The sequence below is a fragment of the Platalea leucorodia genome (assembly GCF_965183815.1).
Source record: "Platalea leucorodia genome assembly, chromosome: 12".
NCBI classification, from domain to species: domain Eukaryota; kingdom Metazoa; phylum Chordata; class Aves; order Pelecaniformes; family Threskiornithidae; genus Platalea; species Platalea leucorodia.
The window spans coordinates 6659815-6682223 of NC_138834.1; the positions used below are offsets into that span (position 1 = coordinate 6659815).

A 22409-nucleotide genomic window follows, 5' to 3' on the forward strand; every position below is an offset into this window, starting at 1 on the left:
AGTGCAATCTACATTAACCTTCAAGTGGAGAGAAATAGTGGTTTGAAAGGGGGAAGGAAAAAAAAAAAAAAGGAAAGGCAGATTTTTTCCTTGGCGGCATCGGGGAGAAAAAAAATCTTTTATTCTAGAATTATCAACAGGTATTTTCCATGGAAATTAGCGGGGGGAGACAGGGAGTAAATCAGAGGTGAACGCCTGCTTTGAGGTGAGGGGGGGAGGCGGGAAGGCAGCGACGCTTGGGCCACCCTGAAGGACGCGTCAGCCTTTCTCCTCTGACAGGGGCTGCCGGCCGCGGCCCGCCCGGCGCAGGCAGAGCCGATTTAAATGAGAAGTTGTGCCAAAACTTTCCGAAGTTAATTAAACCCCCACACGCCCCCCTCCCCCCCCCCGCCGCCGCTCGTCGTCGTCGTCGCCGGGCTCCCCGCCGCCCGCCTGCCCGCCCTCCCCTCCCCGCCCGGCTCCTCGCACGGCGGCGTCCCTGAGGGGAGCTCCATTGTCTGTGAGGGGATGGCCGCGGCACCCCCCGCCGCCGCGCCCCCTCCGCGCCCCCTCCGCGCCGAGGTGCGCGGGGCGCCGGGCCGCCGCGGCGGGTGGCTGCCTCGTCTCCCCCAAAGTTTTTGGATCCGCGTCTCCTCATGATGTATGGATGATATATTGCATTGTGGGTGTCAATATAACTGACGGCCATATTTGCCGGTGCTGCTACTGCTGTAAACAACCCAAAGTGTCTGGGAGACACGGAGACGCTTCACTGAATTTCAGGACGCTTCTCCTCCTCCCGCTGGCCATGTCTCTGGGAATGTCTTACAAGCCCAACTTGAACGCCCACATCCCCGGGACTCCCCTCAACCCGGGTAAGTCCGCGGCGGCAACTGGGTGGCAAGTTTGGGAGGCGTGCGGCGGGGCGCCGCGGTGCCGCACCGGCACCTGGGGGGAAGCCCCGGACTCGAGTTTTTGCCCAGTCCGGTATGGCGGGGCAGCGGCTCCGCGCCGGCTCCGCGCCGCCATTACCAGCGCCCGCCCGCCGGCCGGCGCCGTTAGCCCGCACCGCGCCGCCCCTCCGCGGAGGCGCCGCGCCCGCCGGGCCGACCCCGCGCCGCCGCCGCCGCTCCGGGGCTCCGGCCGCCGGGTTTCCTCCATGCTCGGCTCCCCGGGGCGGCTGATTGATCTGGATCAGGAATATTCCGCCGGCGCCTCAGCGAGGACCGCTGCTGGCGGGACGCCGCAAGTGCCGCTCGCACCGCGCCTCGCCTCACACGCGCGGCCGCCGAGCCGCTCTCCCCGGGCGGAGGGGCCGCCCCGGCCGCTCTCCCCGGGCGGAGGGGCCGCCCCGGCCGCTCTCCCCGGGCGGAGGGGCCGCCCGCGACCCCGGCCCCGCACCCTCCGCCGCCGCGGGGGGGCCGCCGGCGCTTCAGGGCCCCCCCGGTGCCCGCTCCCCCCTCAGAGTCCCCCGGCTCCGCGGAGCAGCCGGGGCGGACGAGCCCTCTCTGCTCGCTGGAGATTTTTTGGAAGAGGGGGCAGCGGTCGCTCTTTATTTCTTGCAAAAGCCCTTTTTAAAAATTATTCCTCTTCCTTGGATCTGTACAGGAGTCTTTCCAACTTCCCTCTCTAAAAAGTTTCCTTGATGGCATTAACTTTTTTTTTTTTTTTTGCTACATTCCCCCCCTTTCCCCCCCCCCCCCCCCCCAAATTTCCGAAGGCAGCGGCAGGCGAGCGGGTTCCCCGTGCTGGGGAGTTGCTGTGGCCGCGGGTCTGGGCGGCGGGCAGTCCGTGTAAACCGGGGCAGCCTGAACAAAGCCGCAGCAGCGATTGCTTCGCTGTGGGATATTTGGAGGGGATCTCGCTAATCTCTGCGCGTCGGCTGGTATTAAACAGAACCAAAATGGAGAAGTTGGTTCCGACTTAAAAAAAAATAAGATTCCCGTCTCCCTTCCCCGCAGCCCCAGCCTGCAGGGCTGGCATCAGACCATCCGCAGCCAGAAATCAGGCTGATTTTTTTTTTTTTTTTTTTTTTTTTGAGAAGGGAAAGTTTTGCAGTTGGGTTTAGGAGGGAGGGAAATCTGCCTCGGTGATTTTTACAGCGCCGTTTGTGGTTGTAATCCTGGGAGATTGATGAACGAAAGGGATCAACAAGATGCACCTCTATTCTAGCTACCAGGAGAGCAGCAATCTTATTTTACTGCAAGGAATCGTCTCCAGCTGGTGGATGAACCCAGGTCCCTGTGCCTCGGGCACTTTGATCCTGCGTGGGGCTGAGCTCGGTGGGGCCGCGAGCGTGGCAGGGCTCGGTGTGCCGGGGCGGCGTGTGGGGAGCACCGCGGGCCCCCGCGCCGCTCTGCAGAAGGGGTCAGGAAGCAGGGGATGTGCTAAGGATTTTTTTTTGACAAAAAGCAGAAGTGTCACCGGAGGAAAAAAGAAACAAAACAAAGCCCAGCAAGGGAAACCGTTCTCCTGTCGGCTCCCACGAGAACCTGTGCCTTGCTCTCCGGAACAGCCGTAAAATCGCAGGGAAAACAAAGGTGGTATTTTGCGATGGTGGGTGAGGGGTGGGGATTAGGTCATGCTATGGGGGGGATCCGAGTCTGGCTGCTCTGCGAGCGAGGGCTGCAAAATCCCGGGTCAGACATGCTGCTCACAATGCGAGCCGAGTGGTGAAGTTTCCGTCTCCCGTCCTCTTGCTGCCGTGTCTGTGTGCTTTCTAACGCTCCGGCTGCGATCAGGGTTTTAGATTCTTTCATGCAGTTTTATCTTTCCGTTCTCTCCCTCCCCCCCCCCCCCCCCCCCGCTCCTTTTTTCCTCGTAATGGCAAGTTAGCAGCAGTTTGCTGTCATGCTGGAACTATTCCTGTCTTAAGTTGTCCTCTCTTCTGAGTTTGGATCATCCTCAACACCCCCAGAATCTTTTCAATGAAAGAACGTCCTCCTCTGAATCCAAAATGGGCTCTCTCTTCCCTCCCTGTCTTCTGCCATTATCCTCACGCACCAGCTCTTCCTCTAGCTAGTGGTATTGCCAGCACCGTGGCCTAAGGCCAAGGGAGTTAGACAAAGCAGTCCTTGCAGTTGCACATATCGCATTCAGAGTGATATGACTGCAAATGGCCCCCTCCTTTCTGGAGCTTAATTCTGAGTTGAAGGAGATTGCTTCTTTATTGTGCTTGAATTAAATGCCCCCCAGCCAGGAGCAGAATTCCTAGGTTTGCTTCCAAACCTGGGGTGAAGGACCCCCCCCCCGCCCCGTCCTGCAGAGGAGAGGAAAACAGGAAATCTGTCCCTTTTGGCCTGAAATCAGCCCTGCAGAAGCCTCCCTGTATGAATGCTGAATATTTTGGTCTCAGCCGACGGAGGGCTCTGGCCAGCTGTGGATCTCACAGGGATTTTCCTCTGGGAGGTAATGCTGCTTCCCTGCAGTGCAGGGCTTCTGGTGCAGGAGTATTTGGAAAGGCAGTGTCGACTCAGCTCCTGGAGCTGCGTCCTTGCTGCAGAGCTAACTCCTTTCAAGTTTAGGCTGAGAGTGGCCACTCTGCAAAATCGCGTTTAAACTGCGCTCAGTAAGTGGATCAGTGAGATGAAGCAGTTGTGGTTGGCGGGGGACCGCGCTCTGTTCTTGCACGGGAGCTTGTTGGGGACTCAGAAAGCTGGACTGAAGTCCTGAGGGAGAGGAGCTGTTTTTTGGGGGGAAATATGGGGAGGAAGCCTCCGTGGGTTGTCGGCAGATCTGGGGATGACTGCGGGTGAGGAAAATGCAGCTGCTCCACAAGTGACTCAGGATGCTGGAAGCATCCGGGTGCTGACTCCTCTGCCTTACACCAGGCTGAGGGAAGAAGAATGTGTTGTTACAGCAGAATTTGGTGCCTATTCCTCTTCCCCATTGCCCAGGTCAGTGGTGACACTTGGCCCAGGGTGCCTGCAACCAGGCTTTGCAGTGTTTTGTCCGAATTATCAATCACCTTCTTGGAGGGCCCGTGCTCGGGGAATTGGGCCCCTGTGTGTAGCACCCCAGGCTGTCAGTTCCAAACTGTGCTCGGGGAGCCCTATTTAATCTCCTGCACAAGCACCCTCTCTGCCTGGGCGGTAAAAAGGCGCTCTGTTAGGGACCTGCGGTGCTGTGGCTCTACCTTCCCAGCCTCAGCTGACCCTGCAGTGTCCCAGGGGAACCTCTGTTACCCTTTCTAACAGCCATCGTTTGATTTGTTTGTATTCTCTCGCTTATCATACTGAATCCTGTGAAGTAGTTTCCTCCTCGTCGATCTTGCGTTTCATATTGTTTAATTATTTCTCTCTAAGAGGGCCAGCTGCTGAGCTGAAGTGAAGAAGAGCATCTCCATTGACTTCAATGGAACCAGAGAGACTTACACCAGCTGTGAACTGGTCTGTAGTTTGTCTTTTGCCTTGGCTTCCATGTGCTTTCTGGCTCTGTGGATATTCACCAGCATTCCTATTTTGTTCAGAGTATGCACAGGTCAGAGAAAAGTAGTTTTAAGGTACAGAAGCCAGCGGAAACAGCTTGGGATTTTCCTTTGGTTTTATTTGAGTTCTTGCAGAAATGTCAGGTTTTAAGACAAACTCTGTTCCTGTGATAAAGCTTAAAAACTGTTGTATGTAGGATCTGGAAAAACAAATTCCAGCAGACTGTGACAAGTGCAGGAGCTGCGTCTTGGCTCCACATGAACAAGCGGTGACCTGTACGACCGGTACCGCTGTAGCTGAGGACCCACAGGGCTGTCAGTGCACCTGCCGCACCTCACAGCAACCAGGAGTTTCTTGGTGAAAAGTGCAAATTCTCACTGAGAGGTGAAACGAAAATAATTTCCCTGACTGGGGCTGTAGCTTGCAACTGGAGAGACTGATTTCATTCAGTCCTGAGAAATGATACCAAGCACACTAGGCCGTTTGTTGTATTAGTAAGACTGCAGCGCAGGCTTGCATGAGCAAATGGCTTGCTTGTCGCCCTTTACGGAGACAGCTTATGTTTGATATTGTTGTCCATATTGAGAGGTTGTTTTAGGAGTGGGAGTACTGGAAAGAATACTGTTTGTAGGCAGAGCAGAGAGCAAATTGTTCATGCCTTAGCAGAGGGGATAATTTCTAGGAAATACACTCCCCCCTCCAATTCAAACTGAAATTTGCTGGTTCCCTGATCTCTGGAAGTCCATGTGAAGTTAAAAATGATCTGAAAAGAAGCACACGAAACATGTTTCAGAATTAACAGTTTTCAAGTGGACTTGTTTGGACATTTAGAAAACCGGCATTTTTGGCTTTGTCTACTTGAGCGTTTAGCTTCAGAGCAATGGTATGGTTTTCACAGTCAGCAAATCTCCTCATCGTCCCCACCCATCACATGTTGGCTGAGTTGCAGAGTGGTTTTGGTTCATGCTAACTTGATTCCTTTTGGATAAAAGTAAACCAGAAGCTCTACTTCAGTTGGGCAACACTGATGCTCCATCCCTTAATGGGAACACAAGGGTCCAAACCAGCGATTGGACAGCTTTGAACCATACCCACGATACAGACACTTAGTCCGGACGACCAGACTAAAATCTAGCCTTAAGTCGTACCCACTCACCCCAACTACATGTGGTGTACATGTACCAAATGCTTTCATCTGTTGATCCTTTCCTGTTGTGCCAAATAACTTGCTAGTGTAGAAATATCCCGTGTCTTAAGCTAGAAAAGAAGAATGGTGGGGAGTCCAAGTGACTGTCTTTTGTTTTTTCTGATTTAAAAAAAAAAAAGAAGGGCAGGAGGGTAGGAAGAGGAGACATAAAACTGGAGTGTTATCCACATGGAAAGATTAAATAGAACGAGGGTACTGGAGGAAAGGCCCAGACTGTGACAGATCAAAAGAGCAAGGCCTCTGGCTGTTACGATAAAGAATATCCTAATTCCTGAGAGCGTATTTATGTGTGCGTGCACTGGATTTTTTAAAAGGAGATAGTTTTATTCAAAGAAAGGTCTGTTTCTTCCACAAGGGCTGTTTAAGGGGGAAGTAGTGGGTGAAAATATAACTTTCACAGCCAGTGCTATAAGGAATGTTTTGTGCAAATGAGAACGGGGTCTATTATTTTAAATTAAAAAATTTATTGGAAGGTTGGGGAAAATGGGGGCTGTCTGTTTTCGCTCTGGGTTGGCAACTCCTGTAGAGTTCAGTGTGTGGCTTGGCTGTGCAGTAGATCTGCTTGCATAGACATGCACGTGGTGTCCCATGGATGGCGGGGAGTTCTTGTTGAACTTAAGCCAAAGTACGTAGAGGGCTAAGGAATCAAATATTCTCGTAGTCAGCCAAAACACTACAACTGTGATTCAGGCTGTGTTCAGATCCTTGCTGCAGAAATGGCTGTGCTAATTGAAGATGTTACCGCTCCCCTTGTGCTTGAAGGTGCCTCGCAATGGACTTTGGCAGAGCAGCTTACGTGAACATTTCTCATGTGTTTTCTTGCAAAATTGTCCAGTTGAGGACAGTAGAATTTATAATCTCTCAGTTAAAATATTCCAGCCCGGTTGTCTCATACCACATACTGCCAGGAATCAAACTGCCGTCATCTGAAGCAGATGAGGAATGTCCTCCGGTTGTGTGGCAGAGGCAGTAACCTCCAGCACCGGGCTCTGTATAAAGAGGTGATGACCACTAGCCATCTACATGGCAACAGCCTTTATGTTGCAAGCAACCTCAGCTTGAAGAGGCTGAAATAGAGGTGGAAGCAGTGAGATTCCACAGACTCTATAAACTTCAGGCTACAGGTATCTCTTCTTATATGCTGTCATGTTGATGTGTGGAAAGAGTTTGTAAAATGGCAGGAGTTTACCTATGCGGTTTTATAGGACCTTACAAAGTACAGGATAGTAGAGAGAAACACATTTCCAATGGGGTTGGCTCTTGGCTTGTCTAAGGCAGTTCTACATGAGTAACTTGGTGAGTTGAGTAACTATTCCTGATTTTACTTGTTTGTGAGAGTAAAACAGGGTGGCAGCCGAGCTGTGTAGATGCCGTAGCATCTGCTGGGAGTGGATCAGGTGAGTGTACCCCAGCGTTCCTGCTCCACTGCTTCCTCGCGGGGTGCACAGCAATCTGTCTTCCCAGTTATTTTTCCAGCAAGCAGCAGCAATAGAATTAAGAATTAGAACTTAGATCAGCAAATTGGTATCATTGCTCAGGCTCAGAGACAGCAACAAAGTAGCTGAAGAGATCCCTACAAACCTGTCAGAAATTAACGGGAAGATTCCTGGTCAGTGGGAGTTTAGGCAAACAAAGATTGATTCTAGATCCTTTGTCTCCCAGGGTGTTAATTTGGGCTCAGAGAGACTGCTGGAAGGAAGAGATTTTGACACAAAGATCTCATTTCTGTTTGCTATATTGTTAGACACCCCCCCCAAATTAATAAAGATTAATATTGATTAACAAGAAAATCACTATATTTTTGTGGGGAAAAATGCTTCTGGCAGTCTTCTGTTTGAATACAGAAATAAACGACATTGTTGGCACAAGAATAAATGGGTATATAAAAGGTTTTGTGTACATTTAATTAGGAAAGTGGAGGGAGGAAAGTGTGTATATTAATTTAGGTTTTAAACAGCAGCAAGCACTAAGACAATTTGGGATGTGATACAGGGTGGCACTTAAATTCAGTGCCAAGCACACTCCCTTTTCGATTCTGTCAGTTCTTAACTGTCTTGTCTCCATTGTCATTTTAACGTGAGAGAGCAAGCCTCAATTTAGATCCCCCCTCCTTTTTTTCTCTCTAGTGAATACCTAATAATCAGACTGATTTTTGACTGGGTATTGACTGTGAGACTTCCTGGCCTAATTTTTCTTGCTAACTATAATAGCAATAGCTGGTGATTTTTTTTTTTTTTTTTTAATCTGAGATATACAGGGTGTTCAGACATGCAGATGTATTTTGGGTTAATTGAGTAATAGTCATCCAAGACCCAGGGCTTCTACTTGAGATTAACATACAAAGTGATAGGTCAAAAAGCTCAGGGTCTGTTACCCTGTGAGATACTAATACCCCCACAATTAATTTAATTTTCATGATTGCATCATCTTAAATTGAGGTGAAATCAAGGATTTTTCATTTTTTTTCCCCCTCCAGCCGAGTTTGACTGGCACAACTTCTGACATGGGTGTATGGAGGCTGGTACCATGGCCAAGTCAAATCCGTTTCTTTGTTCTCTGGGCCTGCTGCTGCTGATAAAGTGGTCGGCGCATGGCATTATGTCTTATTACATTTTTGATGCAGACTGCAAAGAAACGGGTAAACTCACCATGGTTACCACGATCTGTCATTTGGCAGGGCATGCCGTACTCAGCAATGGCCTCTAGTGTCTGCAGCACAGCTCTGCATATGTCATGGGTACAGTAGACAATACAGCACCCCTGGCTGCTGAAGCGACGCAACTCAACTGATCTGACTGCTAATTCACAGAATCACGGAATGGTTGGGGTTGGAAGGGACCTCTGGAGATCATCCAGTCCAACCCCCCTGCTAAAGCGGGTTCACCTCGAGCAGGTTGCGCAGGATCGCGTCCAGGCGGGTTTTGAGTATCTCCAGAGAAGGAGACTCTACAGCCTCCCTGGGCAGCCTGGTCCAGTGCGCTGGCACCCTCCAAGTAAAGAAGTTCTTCCTCATATTCAGGTGGAACTGCCTTTGTTCCCGTCTGCGCCCGCTGCTCCTTATGCGGGCGCTGGGCACCACTGAAAAGAGCCCGGCCCCGTCCTCCTGACACCCGCCCTTGAGATATTTGTAAGCGTTGATAAGATCCCCCTCAGTCTCCTCTTCTCCAGGCTGAACAGACCCAGCTCTCGGCCTCTCCTCCTAAGAGAGGTGCTCCAGTCCCCTAACCGTCTTCGTAGCCCTCCGCTGGACTCTCCCCAGTAGTTCCTTGTCTGTCTTGAACTGGGGAGCGCAGACCGGGACACAGCGCTCCAGATGGGGCCCCGCCAGGGCAGAGTAGAGGGGGAGGAGAACCTCCCTCGACCTGCTGGCCACGCTCTTCCTGCTGCGCCCCAGGATACCGTTGGCCTTCTTGGCCGCAAGGGCACGTTGCTGGCTGACGGCTAGCTTGTTGTCCACCGGGACTCCCAGGTCCTTCTCCGCAGAGCTGCTTGCCAGCAGGTCAGCCCCTATCCCGTACTGGTGCGTGGGGTTATTCCTCCCGAGGTGCAGGACCCTACGCTTGCCCTTGTTGAACTCCATTAGGTTCCTCTCCGCCCAGCTCTCCGGCCCGTCCGGGTCTCGCTGAACGGCAGCACAGCCTTCTGGCGGCTCAGCCACTCCTCCCACTTCTGTACCATCAGCAAACTTGCTGAGGCTACACTCAATTCAGATCAGGATCCATGCTCCAGCTCCGGCGGCAGGTTCTTACTCATAGTTGCCTACTGAAATTTCTTGTTTGTTTTTGTCATTCAGTGTTGACTGAGTCACTGCTGGATTCAAGCTCCCATGCTGAGACCAACTACTGTCCGCTGCAACGCCGGATGTTGCAGGCTTTCACATCTGTGAAACCTTCTTGGTCAGCCCCTAGATTCACCGCTTTGTCTTGGCACATCACGTTTCTAGTAGGGTTTTCTTTCTTATCTAGACATACCCTGCTGTGTTATTTTGTACAGACCAAGCGCGTGTCATTGCTTAAATCAACATAATCCGAAACAATCACTAAATCGCCTGTACTATATTATCATTAACCAATCTGGTGGCGATAAACTGTTTTTTGTTTGCATGGGCTGCAGCTAAGGTTTGCTCAGTGGGTAGGGCAGGATTCCTGAGCCTGGTCATCGGAGTCCTTGCCTTAATTCTGAACCAGTCTGGAGCTCCCAGGTCTTGTATGTGACTGCTTGCAATAACAGTTCAGGAACAAGTCTTTGCAGGATGGCTCTTTTGTTTTATTGTACATGAGGAAAAATCGCTTAAGTCTTTCTCTGCTTAATTGAGGTAATTAAACCTTTTTACCTTGCAGCACAAGGGACTCATTAATGTTTTTGAAGCCTTGTGAAGTCCTTGGGAGGAAAGATGTGGTTTGCTGTTGTGTCATGTTTGATAACTGTTGAAATTCAGTCATCTGGACTTGAAATATCGACTGGGTGGTACATACACAAATCTTAAAATTGTGCATGTATTTTGAGCTGATAATGTGAAGAAGTAATTGAGAGAATAGCTGACAACTGTGGTGTTCCTTCACAGTGCCGTACTCTATGGGCGTGTTGTTTAGGGTTTTTTTGGTTTTTACTATGCTTTAGCAAAATGTGACAATTAGCTCCATGTGAAACCTTAGCAACGGAAATGCAGATTGTAATGCCATAAAATTTAGCAGCTTAGTTAAAGAGAAACCTTGCTTTTTTTAAGATGACCTAGTGACCAGCCCAATTTGCCTTTTTTAGGATTTCATATCCAGTTAACTGGTTAAAATTAAGAACACACTCCCTTCTTGTAATGAAGACAACACCACGATAACGTCCTGTGATTAATTCTGAAGTGGAAAGAGACTTCCCAGCTGAGGACACGAGTCTGTTCCACTCTGTTCACATTTTTTACAGTGTAACTGCTGGCACTGTCTTTCTGTGGTGAGGGGAAAATAGGAATGAAATCACTTGCAACTTTAAAACAAAGCTAGAGCCCCAGTGACTTCTAGCATCAGTTTAATTTAGATTTAAATGAAGGCTGGTAAATGAGATCTGTTCCTCATATGAAAGACAGTTGGGAATATGCAGCGAAGGAGTTTGTAGGGGGGAAGATTTTTTCAGACAGCAGGCAGTCTGTGTCTGTGCCTACAGGCGAAGGCAGCAGCATCAGTGGATACAGGGGCACTTCAGCTGCGAGAGGGAACAAGTTGAATCGTGTAATGCTCCCCTAGTCCTGAGCGCACAGTCCCTAACCAGCAGGTCCTCTAGCACTGTTGTGAAAGGGGCAGCATAATTAAGCCCCCTAAGAAAAATCTAAAAGTTATTTCTCAAACCCAAATTCTTACCGTTGGAGGGCGAGGGGGAAGAAGTGTTTTGATTGTTCATTTCTGGAGCAGTTTGGCAATGATCAAATTAGAGTCTGTTTCTGTAACTCTTAGTTGACTCAAAGCCCTGTAGATCTGAATATAATCTTTTATGACTTTAGAAAAAGTAACCATAACCCGAAATGATGTTATTTTTCCTTTGGTTTACTTAGATAGCACAATATGACTGGCTAAAAACGTCTGATATCACACAAAGAGGAATAACGGTAGCACTCTTTGCCTCCGATGCCATACAATGAGCAGCAGATCTGATATACCTCAACTGACTGTTCCTAGGAATAGTTTTGGCATTGGCTGTAAATAGTACTGAGGGTAACTTGCATTGACCATGTGATGACACTTTGAGTTGCAAAATTACTTTCAGATAACTTGCACTGAAAAAGTAAAAATAGCACAGTACGTTGGACTCATCTATGTGGAATGTATATATGCAAAAATAGGGCTCCTTAATATTTACAGTTTGTCTAGGCAGAACAACCTGTCATGCTACACTGTTTCACTTTTAGGCAAACAATTTGCACTGATAATGTTGCAGGCCGTGCTATTTTCAAATGTACAGCAAACGTTAGAGAAGCATTAATTTAACCATTCTCTTCCTAGCAAGTAATGACTCCGAAATGGCATTAGTGGGCTTAGACAAAGGTGAGAGGTCACAGCTTTAGAAAAAAGGTGATTTAAAACATGTCCCAGTGTAACAGACTAATTAATCTTTAGATAATAACGGATTTTTTTTTCTTTTCTCTTACAGCTGGGAGTGTTCACTCTCCCTCCACAAGTATGGCAACATCTGCGCAATACAGACAGCTTATAAATGACTACGGACCCCCATCTCTAGGCTATACACAAGGGATGCAGGTACAGCTCTGCTTGTTGTTTTCCTTTAATCAGATCACTGACCCTACGTTTGCGTAGTAGCATGGATAGTGGCCTGTAATCTGAGGTGTTCCTCCCTCCCACCAAGATCTGAAATCAAACCCAAATGGCAGCCTGATTCATCGCACATGTCTTGGGATCAAATTAGACTAAGCAGAGTGCTGAGTGAGATTGGTTACTAATTAACTGTTAGTCCCATCCTTTCTGAGTCATGGTGAAACAGTTCTTGAATTATGTTCTGATAGTGAGGGCTCTAACATAGTTTAAAATTATTTGTTAAAAAAATGAGGTTTTCTATACTGTTTTTCTTTGGCAAATTTATACTCTAAAATTTAGTCTCATGAAATGTGTGTCACAGACAGTCCTACGGGCTGCTTCAGGAATCTGGCGGTGAACTTTCTGTGAAATGTATTTGACTTCATGGGATTTCCCTTTTCATATGGGCAGTTTTGTTTATATCTGCTTCTCCCTCTCCCTGCCTAGCTAACTTCTCCACAAAATATACACCTAAACATTGAAAAACCAGAGAGTTAAATAAGCAGTTCTCAGTTTGCTGTTCTTGCAGAACTGTTTTCACTTCTGTCCCACCAAAGGTCCCAATCTTGCAGCTGCATCCTCCCAGTCGATCCGATTTTTGAAGAGCGTGTAGCATTGCGTCCAACTGTAGCAGCAACCGCAAAAAGAAAATCATGTTTATATAATAAACCTGAAATTCTGTTCTTTTAAAAAGTGGCTTCCAGGCTATTTCTGGTCCTCCATGAATTTCCAGTTGCTGTTTGTTGTAATTGCTTTGGTTTTAGCAGTATTTAATTGAGATTAATCTACTTTCAACTACAGGGTACCACCAGCAGTCAAGTACCGCAAAGCAAATACGCAGAACTTCTAGCTATCATAGAAGAATTAGGAAAAGAGATTAGACCCACGTACGCTGGGAGTAAAAGTGCGATGGAGAGGCTAAAAAGAGGTAATGTTCAAATGTATCAAAAATAATAAATTGTGTCACATACACTTTGTGCACTGACTGCTTGTAAACAGCTTCATGACAACTGTTTCCTTTGAAAGGAGACAGCTGTCTTGAGATCATTAAACTAGGTGTATTAACGAGCAACTGAAACCTTGGGATACTCTGTTCATGCTGTATTTGATAGATAAACCAGGGACCAAACGTGTTTCATGTGCACAAGGAGTTTCAGTTCATAATGCAAACCTTATTTTAGAACGCTTAGGGTGTCTAATGGAGATGTGCTTCTAGGTTCCTGGTGACTTACTTGCCCCTTCAATTCCCTTTTCTCCCCAGTCTCCCAAATATACAACCAAGCATTGTTTACTTTTCCTCGTTATACATCACCCATCTACTTGACCCAAGCGTCTTTGCTAAAGTGCATTTTGCCTAAAGAAGTACTACGTTGTGGTAATTTGCACTGAGGCTGGTGGAGAGAAGAGCCACAAAAAAAGAAAAAGAAAAGTTGTCAGTGAAGGCTGTTCAGACGGAGGTGTCAAACATAGACCTTCCTCCTCTCTGGGGGGTGTCGGGCTGCGTAGGCTCCGTTACCTCTTGTCAAGTGGATGTCATTAGGAGTCCACTAGGAAGGGACGTAGAAGCTTTTAGGCCTGGCTGATGAGGTCCCTTTAGCTTTGCTTTGTCAGCTAAAAGGGGTAATAAATGCCCTTTCCTTGCAGTGTAAAAGAAACCCCCGCATGCCCCACTGCTGACATCAGCTTGACATTGTCCTCTGCAGGGGACGGGGAGGGATATTTCTGAAGGAGCAGTGGGACATTCCACCGCTCCAGCTCCTGAAGTGACCCTGAAAGGCCATGGACAGGCGTTGTGCTGGCAGTTCTGTCCTTTCCCAGTATAACGTGGTTACCTTTTCCTCCCTTTCCTTGGTCCTTGTGCCGAGTTTGGCTCACGCATTCAACCCTGAATGAGAACGTTATTGTAACAGACTAACTTCACCACCTTGCAAATCCCTCTTACATTTACCCAAGACTACAAAGCCTTATTTAAGGCTCAACCATTATGGGAGAGTAATATATCTGCCGTGACATGCAATAAAATGACTAGTAGCTGTTCTGGGAAAGGATGCAATAAAGTCTGCTGATGAGTGGTAAGTGGAATCTGGCCCAGCTAAAATCAATGTTGCTGGAGTCTCTCTTTATTGCGTTGCCTGAGTCAGTATTAATAGATCATGAATGGCAATAGGCTAATGGGGACAACTTGGGAGAGAGCGGGAGAGATGCAGGCTGAACGGTTCGGTTCGGCGAGGAAAGTTGTTTTGCTGCTTCTTGCAGCGAGTGTTTAGATCGTTGGCTAACGTAGGTTTAAGATTCAGTGCTGCCACTGTGACTTGCCAGTGTTGCAAGGAATCCCAAATAAATACTTTTTGCTGCCATCTTTTGGTCACAAACACACCTCTCCCTCCGTTTTGGGAGCCTAATGGCTGAAGGAGCATGTGCAAGTGTGAGAGCAAAAGTGAGCGAGGGTGACCACGTGACGGCCGCCTCCATGGCCATGTGGAGGTTATTCCCGAATAAAGTCCCTGTCCCCAGCTCCACCCGCTCCTAAGCACAGAGGCTACTGACCTCTAAAATTGGCCAAATTCCCGGTGTTCTACATAATTCAGGGTAGTTCTGCTGCATAAACTGGGCGTCCTGCCACCAGATCCAGGTCTAATGCGCTGCTTTGAGTACGCGTTTCTGCCTCCCACGGCTGCGGGATGCAGCTTTGCTTGTCTGTGTCAATTTAACCCTCTGCAAAGCCTTGCGCCCGTCAAGTCCCAAGTCAGTACTCCTTGGATGTAAAGGCTGCTGCCGTGATCGGGGCTGGCAGCCTTCGAGAAACAGAATCCATTATCTCTAAGCAGAGATTAAGCCTCATCTATTGCCTTATTGTCCTTTCTCCACCGTGCTACGGAGCGTGATTGAGCAGAGAAATCGCCTTCTATCTTGTCCTGTCAGTAAAATATAACCTCGTTTGTTGTAGAAAAATCTGTCCGTCTCATTTTAAAATCTATCTTTCAGCAGCTCTGTGAACACGAATCTAGATTTAGTTCCAGGATTAAGAATCGAGGTCCAGATTGCTGGAACTCAAGGCAAGAGGACTTGTAGTGGAAAATTCCACATTATGTCTATCAGATGAGAGTAGATATGGCAGCATGCAAAGTGGTGATGATTTACACTGGGAGCTGAGCCAGTGTTAGGAGGGTAACTTTTTGCACACACCATAAAAAATTTCTTCTTATCTTTCGAGAGACACAACTTGTGTTTGAGCAGTATTAGGAGGGCTTGGATTTTGGTGCATCCTTTCAGAGGAGACCTGTCCCAAGGTATTAAGACTTTTAGAGCTTGCTAAAATGACTCCCCAAATAACTTCATGGGTTTTTCACTCCACTGTAGCAAAATAACTCACAGGTAGGTGAGATTTTCCTTCTTTCTGTTAAGTCTCTGATTTGAAAGATGTACCTGTCACTGCAGACCTGCAGATCTTACCATGCTCTGATTCCTGGTTTAGTCCCTTTTCAATTCGTAACACCGGTCTGGGAAAGCAAACTTGTTTAGCAGCAGCTGACGTTTGGGAAGCGAGGGCTCTCTCCCTTTCTGAGGCATGCTGTGGTAGCCTTGGCAACTCGGGACAGAAATACGTAAACCTTTCTCTGGACTGTCATTGCAAGTGTGACCTGAATGAAGTGATTTAAAATATGTCCGATTCTTTTGCAGGCATTATTCATGCTAGAGGATTAGTTCGGGAATGCTTGGCTGAGACGGAACGAAATGCAAGATCCTAGCCCGCTAATTCAGTTGCAAGATTTTCCACCTCTTAATGAAGAAAAAGTAACACTTATTCCTTTTGACTCTTGAAACATTCAGACAAATTCCTTTATTTTGAATGTTTTGCCTTTCTTGTTTTGCCCTTACAAAAATGTATAGTTAAGAATGAGAAAACAAGGATTTTTCAACTTACTGAGGGTTTGCATTTTGCATTTTGTAAAGACGTTAAAACTCCCTGAAATGTTTCTAAAACATGAAAACTGAACTGCATGCAGAGGAATGCTCTTTCTCTCCCAGGCTATATTTCAGTTCTCTTCTTCTTATCCAGCCACAGGCTCATTCTGTTTTTTTCCTTTGACTATATTCACTTAACCCCAAACTGTCAATCTTTCAAAGTTTGACATAAGCTCTAAGGATTTTTTTTAATAAATGCAGAATAGCATGCTGTACCTAGTAGTCTGCTAAGTCACAATTTGTCATACAGCATAGACCCTGCTTAGAAATAACCTTCCCCTTCTCTTATTTTTCCTTTTTTGTTCGTTTTGCATAAACATTTGCATGACTGTTAGTGCTTTGAAGTCCATTTAAAGTGCATGAGTTATATGGAAAATAGGGAAACCTATTAAATAATAACAAGGTCCTGGAAAGCTAATTTCTACATTAAGGCTGGAGATTTCAGTTTAAAGTTTGCCAAAAAAAGAAAATTCTGGATAAATTACTAAAACTGTTATTTGCATCTTTGTATGTATTTATTACTTGACGTAATAAAGCTTATTTTCATTAACAGTTTGTATTAAAACTATGTACAGTCAGTTTAATATCAGATTCACACTCCACGAACAAGAACTCTCAACAGATAAAAGACTGAACCCTCAGGCAGGAGGCTCAAGTTCAGGAACAGACAAGGGAACGAGCCTGCAGGTTGCTGGAGAGTTTCCACCCACGGTGCAGTCCGGATGCAGTCGATCTCTGTAAGAAGGCGGTGGAGTTGCGAGTAGTCTCCATCGCTTTCAAAACACACGCTAGGGCTTCGGTTCTTGAGGCGCTCTGCCCTTCACTGCTGAAGGTGAGCACTTGGTGGCGGCCGGTGAGGGTGCGGTCCAAAAATGAAAGAGAAGTTCTGGTTAAGCAACTGAGAGTTCTTAACAGGATCAAAACAGGATCACTATTTTATCACTACACTTCATCAAAACAGGATCACTATTTTATCACTACACTTCACCGGTGGCTCCAGAGTAACGGGAGCAAAGGAAAAGCAGCTGCGTGTATCTGCGTAAAATGGGCAACTGTCAAAATGAGTGAAGATGCCAAAATGCCCAAGCTTAACTGCAGCACAGCATAAACATAATAAATGACTGTTATTCACTACTGTACAATCAAATCGAAAGCCGGAGGAAGATGGGATATCTGGGATATCTAATACATATGGAGCTATGGATACTTGAAGAAAATACAGCATTAAGAGGCAAAGTTAATTACTTCACAGCTTGGATGAACAGGATTCTGTTGCCGTGGGAGGCAGCTTCCAACACACGTTGTTCTTTATCTGTAACAAACCCAATTTTACCTTTGAACTGGAAGAACGTGCCCGAGCAACCCTCACGCGCAGGAGTGCCTTCCTCCCCCCAGTCCTCGTCACCACTCCAGGTAAGAGTTGTAAAGCTTCTCTTTAAAGTTCATTCAGAACTGAGGAGGACACGGCCTTTGTTCAGGTAACGGATCGGAAGGAGGCAGCCAGTGACTGGCGTCTCCTCTATCAGCATGTCTGGTTACACCATCAGAACCAGTGCCTAAACCCGGTCACTGCTGATAAAGGATTTATTGCCCGAGTAAGGATGGAAGGTTAGAACTTTGTAGGGCTGTTCTCCATAGGTACTGGAACTCCTACGAAGCAGCATAAGGTATCAGCCGGGAGGAGGATGTCTACTGTTTTTTTTTTGTCTCCGTGAACAATGGTGGAAGGTTTATAGTTCCTTTTTAACAAGGATTGGTTTATCGTCTTCTGAACTTGGCAGAAAAACTGGTAGCTAAATGTGATTAATGAGATGATGGCAGACTGGAGGAGGAATACAGGACTGCTTTTATCACCTTGGTTTTACAGTAATAGCAGGTCACTGCTCGATATTTCAGTTGTGCTTATGAAGCCCGACATCATCTGTTAGTTTGAAAACTGTTTAGGTATAACGACAAACATTTCCCTTACCTACTAGGGCAAGTCAGTATTTAACGTGTTTATTTCTTATCCAGTTGTTGCATCTCTTTAAAGTGCTTTTTCCTTTCTAGGTTTTCCTTTGCTCTTCTTTTTTTCTCTTGCTTCTTCTTCTCTGATGCTTTCTTCTCTTTAAATACATCACTATCTTCACCTTTGTAGAAAAGGTCAACTTTTTCCTGCAGGATTTCTCTGGCTATCTTTCGGTTCTGCTCCACTGATCTTGTTTGATGACACTGAAGAAATGCAATAGGACATTTTTACTGGAACTTTAACCTGTTTATTCTTCTGCTTTCCCCTTCAGTCTACATATTCCTGCCATTACAGTAAAGAAACCCCCCTCTCCCCCAAGCCAAGAGCATCCTCGAACTGCTGGAACTTTTGTGTCCAGGTGATATATTTTGGAGAGGCTGCCTAGTAATTATTTGCTACTGTAACTTCTCAGACTGGCTTTTGCATTAATCTTTAATTCTGTCAGCGAACAAGATTGCTTCCCTATTACTTTGGAAAACTTCTTCTGAGTTTAACTTAACTGTGTCTTCCCCTTGTGATAAGGAAGCAAAGATTAATTTCAAAGTATTAATCCACAAGAAGTAGGTAAGAGTAATGCTTAAAAAGAATGCAAAGCGAGTATGATCAACTTGTTAAGGAAGACATTCTAATAACTCGCAAGAGGGACAGGAATGTGACAGCTGCCACTGCGAGGCAGCTACAACGGAGGTACGTTGTACCGAAAACTAGAAAATAGAACTGCATGTCAAAGCCAGGAAGATCAGCTGTGACCCCAAGTTTGTTTATTGATTTATAGCCAAAACTGCTGCTTGCTGAGGTTCTTTACATACATATAAACTTTTCCTCCATGACATTTGCACTTTGTGCTATCAGAGGAGACTGGGAAGACATGATGAAATTTGTGACTTAATGAAATAAAATACAATTACCTTTACTACAATCCCAGATGGAATATGCTTCAAGACAACACAGTTGCTTGTCTTATTTGTGGCTTGACCTCCTGGGCCATCACCTCTTACAAACTGTTCTTTTAGTTCTGCCTCAGTTAGTCCAAGGAGATTGAAAGAGTTCTTCTTTCCTGCTGCCTGAAGTAAGGGCACTCTGGGCAGGGAAAATTGCTGCTTCCTCAAAATCCACGGTCTCCATGACGGTGTTCGTACTTCTCGCAGTAAGAATGTAAAATGAAATAAACTTGGAACATTCATACAGAAACGACGACACGGTTCCTCTGGAATGAAACCTGAAATACAGGAGGGGAATGGAGTTTGCCATGAGAACCCTTGTTTTAAGATGATCTAGTTTAGCTGCATGTCTTGAGCGATAATCTGATATTCAGATTGATTTTCAAGGATATTTGAACTGGTTTCATAGGAAATGGAATTTCAGTTCTCATTGCAATTAGGTTTCTTAAAATAGACAAGATGATTATTTTGTTGTTGAAAGTGATCTGGAAAACAGTAAATAAATTAGTACTCTTACCAATACTTGGAAAATACTAAAGCTACTTAAAAAAAAAAGAGTGCAAAAGATATTTCGGTCTTGCAGGCTGACCTGTACCGTCTGACTGGGAAGCCTTTGCTGACACTCCACTCGTGCCCAGGTTGTGTCTTGCTGGCAGCAGTACCTGCAATTCATGTGTCGCCCCATGCTGGAACTACATCGAGGGAGGACAGGGGAGGGTGCAGGAGTCCCCCTCTGAGGCTGCCCTGAACAGGGCTCTAAGCTACTGAAAGAAACCTGCTGGACGAAGCAGCAAATTTACATAACGTAACTGGCCCAATAACGTCTTGGCTTCCTGTGTTCGCTGGCTTAGAGTCATGGAAGACTGCAAGGAGGAGGTGGAGGGAAAACAAAACGATCAATAAAAGGAATGAGAGCGTATGCGGAACACTTCTGTCCTAAGGATATGGATATCAGAAGTCGGATCTGGCAGAACAGAGCTCGAGGAGTTTCAAAGAGTCAGAAGGCAAAGGTGGATTTTTACCTGCAAGAATGATGCATGACTGCTCAGTCAAAACGGCCGACTAAGGGTACACAGCAGAACTCTGGTCTGTATAGTTACAGTCGCAGAGTGATTTATGATTTTGAGTTCCGAAATTCCTTTTTAATGCTAGGTTAGTACAGGAAACGGAGTAATCCGTGCCCAAACAGATTACATGATCTAGACTTTTGACCTTGTTCCATTACAGTGGTTTCCAAATTTTGAGGTCAGGCTGTAGTGCGCACAGGATTTGGTGAGTGGTTTAATCCAGCAAATGTGGAAAACTCTTCAAATCCTAAGTATTCTTCTCTGTTGAGCCTGTTCAGCTTGCCCTGCCTGCTCTACTCTCAACTTTCTGTATAGTCCATCATGTGGCTTTGATGGAGGAAAACGAATTGAGGAGGCAGCAGACCATCGGGTCTTCAACTACTGCTTCACATGGTGATTTTTTCCTAACAAAGGCAGAAAAGCACGCATGGAAGTATGCGTCATCCTCATGGATAATGAGGAATGACAGGTTCTACTGCTGTCAAATGGCACTCTTCAACAAGGCATTAGGTAAGCCATTAGAACAATACATGCTGTTATGCTTGCAATATTTTATTTGATTCAGAAGAAAATACTTCAGCATGTGAAGACGTGGCACTTAGCAATAAACATCCATAAAAGTTGAACATAAGCCTTGAAATAAAAATAATTTCAAGAAAGCTTTCATCGGCAAGTGGAGATGTCCACTTGGTGGCACTAGAAGGTTGTAACGTGTTTGGTTTTTTCCCTGCAAAAACCACGCAGAAGTTAGCAGAACTACTACCTAGTTCTGAAGTGAGCCTTGACGCAGCAGCAGGTTTAATTTGGGCACAGTCAGTTTAAAGTAGCCTGTTTTGAAACCAAGACTGACAGCTCTCCGAGCTGCCTGATCTTAATGGAGAGGTCAATGTAAAATAATCGCATCCACTGTAAGCCTATTTCTACTACTTGATGTTATAGCTATAAAACAACACTAAGCCTAGAAGATACTAGTTTTCTCACGATTTCACTTAGCACAGAAAGTGTCCAAGAAACACCTGCCTTACAATGCAAAAAGATCTTAAGATAATGCTTTAAATTCTAAAAAAAAAGAAGCCGTTGCTGATGAGATTTCTAAGTGCAGACTACAGAAGAGCTGTGTCAGTAAGAACACTGATCTCCCATTTTTTAAACACAGAAGCGAGCAGCCGTTCTCAGCTTCACTGGGGTGGCCGCAGGCCAGCTGGGCACATCGGCGATGACGGCGCGGTGACATCACGCACTCCGGAGAGTTGATTAAACTGTGTTTTAAAGCAACTGTTTTGCTGAAAAACTTGCACAAACTGCATTTGTTGCCCCGTACGCCCAGCAAACAAAGCGAGTAGCAAGATCTCCGCAGAGGCTCCAGCACCGCCTGACGGCCGCCACACGCCGGTCAGGGCAGCGGCCGCCCCGGACCCGCGGCTTCGCGGTCCCTGCACCGCGACCCCGGCCCCGGCCCTCCCAGGCCCGCCGCCTCCCCGCCGGACTGAAGTCACCAACCGGGCCTCGCCGCAGCCCGACTCCCGGCCGGAGCAGATCGGGAGGAGCCGGGGGAGGAGGAGGGCACCGCCGGGGGCACCCCCGGGACGCGCCCGGCCCCGGCCCCGCCGCCCGCTCTTACCTCAGGCGACTCGGGGCGAGCGCCGCCGCCCGCACTGCGCACGCGCACGCCGCCTCTGCGCACGCGCGCATCGCGTGGAGGGGAGGGCGTTACCGCCCGGCTAATTGGCACTTGGAAAGCCAATCGCAGCGCGAGGGGCGGGCTTACGCGCGCCTTCCACCCACTACCAATCGGGTTCTGGGAAAGCGTGCGGCGCGTAGCCGCACTAGCCAATCCCCTGGCGGCGGCGCGCGTCCTTTCCCACGTAGCGAATCAGAGTGGAAGGCGCGGCCCGGCGCGCGGTCAAGCCGGCCAATCGCCGAGCGGGGCTCTGTCTGGACCGCCCTCTACCCCACCACGTTCGAAACTCGGCCGCCAATCGCCGGGAAGGAGGCGGCGGGCCGCGCCTGTTTATCGCCTAACGGTCGCTGGAGGAGGCAGCTCTCGGGCCGCTGCGGACGCCTCCTCGTGGGCTTCCGGAAATGCGGGTAGGGACCGGGCGAGCCCCGAGGGCGGCCGGCGGGGCCGGAGCCGGCAGCGCCGCTGCACTTGGCCGCGTCCCAGCGCCGCGAGGCCGCCTCCACCGCCCCGCCCCTTTCCCCGACGAGTGGCGGGCCCGCCAGCCAATCCGAGGCGGTGGCCGCCGTCAACATCCCGGAGCGCGGGGGGCAGTTGCCCAATGGGAGCGTGGGGGCGGAGCTTGACCCGAGGGTGGGGGCGGAGTCCCTGAGCGGGGGGGGGGGGGGCGCAGAGCCGGGGGAGGGGGTCACCTGTGAGGGGAGGGGGCCGAGCGGGAGGGAGGGGGTCACCTGTGAGGGGAGGGGGCCGGGGGTCGCGCAGAGCTGGGGAGGAGGCCGCTAATGGCGGGGAGGCGGCCCTGAGGGGGCGGGCTGGCGGGAGCGGGTCACTTGTGAGGGG

The 22409-nt window shown here is 48.0% G+C and overlaps 3 protein-coding genes across 12 annotated transcripts in view; 2 read left to right on the forward strand and 1 right to left on the reverse strand.

The window, feature by feature from the left end:
- The first annotated feature begins 572 nt into the window (after positions 1-572).
- On the forward strand, positions 573-16261 carry CDK2AP1 (cyclin dependent kinase 2 associated protein 1). Of its 2 annotated transcripts, none has more exons than XM_082324909.1 (4): positions 573-854; positions 11749-11855; positions 12711-12837; positions 15591-16261. In XM_082324909.1, exons 1-4 carry the CDS (start codon positions 647-649, stop codon positions 15656-15658), a joined length of 510 nt encoding a protein of 169 aa, XP_082181035.1. In that variant the 5' UTR covers positions 573-646; the 3' UTR covers positions 15659-16261. The 2 variants fall into 2 exon arrangements, with proteins under 2 accessions (XP_082181035.1, XP_082181036.1); XM_082324910.1 differs by lacking the exon at positions 573-854 and adding an exon at positions 2314-2519.
- A 160-nt stretch (positions 16262-16421) lies between these two features.
- Positions 16422-21578, reverse strand: MTRFR (mitochondrial translation release factor in rescue). Of its 7 annotated transcripts, none has more exons than XM_082324916.1 (4): positions 19414-21379; positions 18792-19102; positions 17845-18086; positions 16422-16714 (listed from the first exon to the last, which is right to left on the reverse strand). In XM_082324916.1, exons 2-3 carry the CDS (start codon positions 19065-19067, stop codon positions 17874-17876), a joined length of 489 nt encoding a protein of 162 aa, XP_082181042.1. In that variant the 5' UTR covers positions 19068-19102; positions 19414-21379; the 3' UTR covers positions 16422-16714; positions 17845-17873. The 7 variants fall into 7 exon arrangements, 6 of the variants coding, with proteins under 6 accessions (XP_082181042.1, XP_082181041.1, XP_082181040.1 ...); XR_014229552.1 differs by having other exon boundaries at positions 16426-16714; positions 17209-18086; positions 19414-21378; XM_082324915.1 differs by lacking the exon at positions 16422-16714 and adding an exon at positions 16834-17187.
- Positions 21579-21877: 299 nt separating this feature from the next.
- MPHOSPH9 (M-phase phosphoprotein 9) overlaps positions 21878-22409 on the forward strand; it is a 33381-nt gene continuing 32849 nt past the window's right edge. For all 3 annotated transcript variants that reach the window (XM_082325030.1, XM_082325029.1, XM_082325027.1), the window contains exon 1: positions 21878-21979. The gene's annotated coding sequence lies outside the window, so the exon portion shown is untranslated. The remainder of the gene's footprint in view (positions 21980-22409) is intronic.

Excerpts from the sequence above, each read along its gene's own strand:
- CDK2AP1 (XM_082324909.1), top strand. The coding sequence starts at position 647 with ATGATATATTGCATTGTGGGTGTCAATATAACTGACGGCCATATTTGC. Across the intron at positions 855-11,748 it reads CGGGACTCCCCTCAACCCGG|CTGGGAGTGTTCACTCTCCC; the intron begins GTAAGTCCGCGG and ends TTTCTCTTACAG. Across the intron at positions 12,838-15,590 it reads GATGGAGAGGCTAAAAAGAG|GCATTATTCATGCTAGAGGA; the intron begins GTAATGTTCAAA and ends ATTCTTTTGCAG.
- MTRFR (XM_082324916.1), bottom strand. The coding sequence starts at position 19,067 with ATGAATGTTCCAAGTTTATTTCATTTTACATTCTTACTGCGAGAAGTA. Across the intron at positions 18,087-18,791 it reads CATCTGGGATTGTAGTAAAG|TGTCATCAAACAAGATCAGT; the intron begins GTAATTGTATTT and ends GCATTTCTTCAG.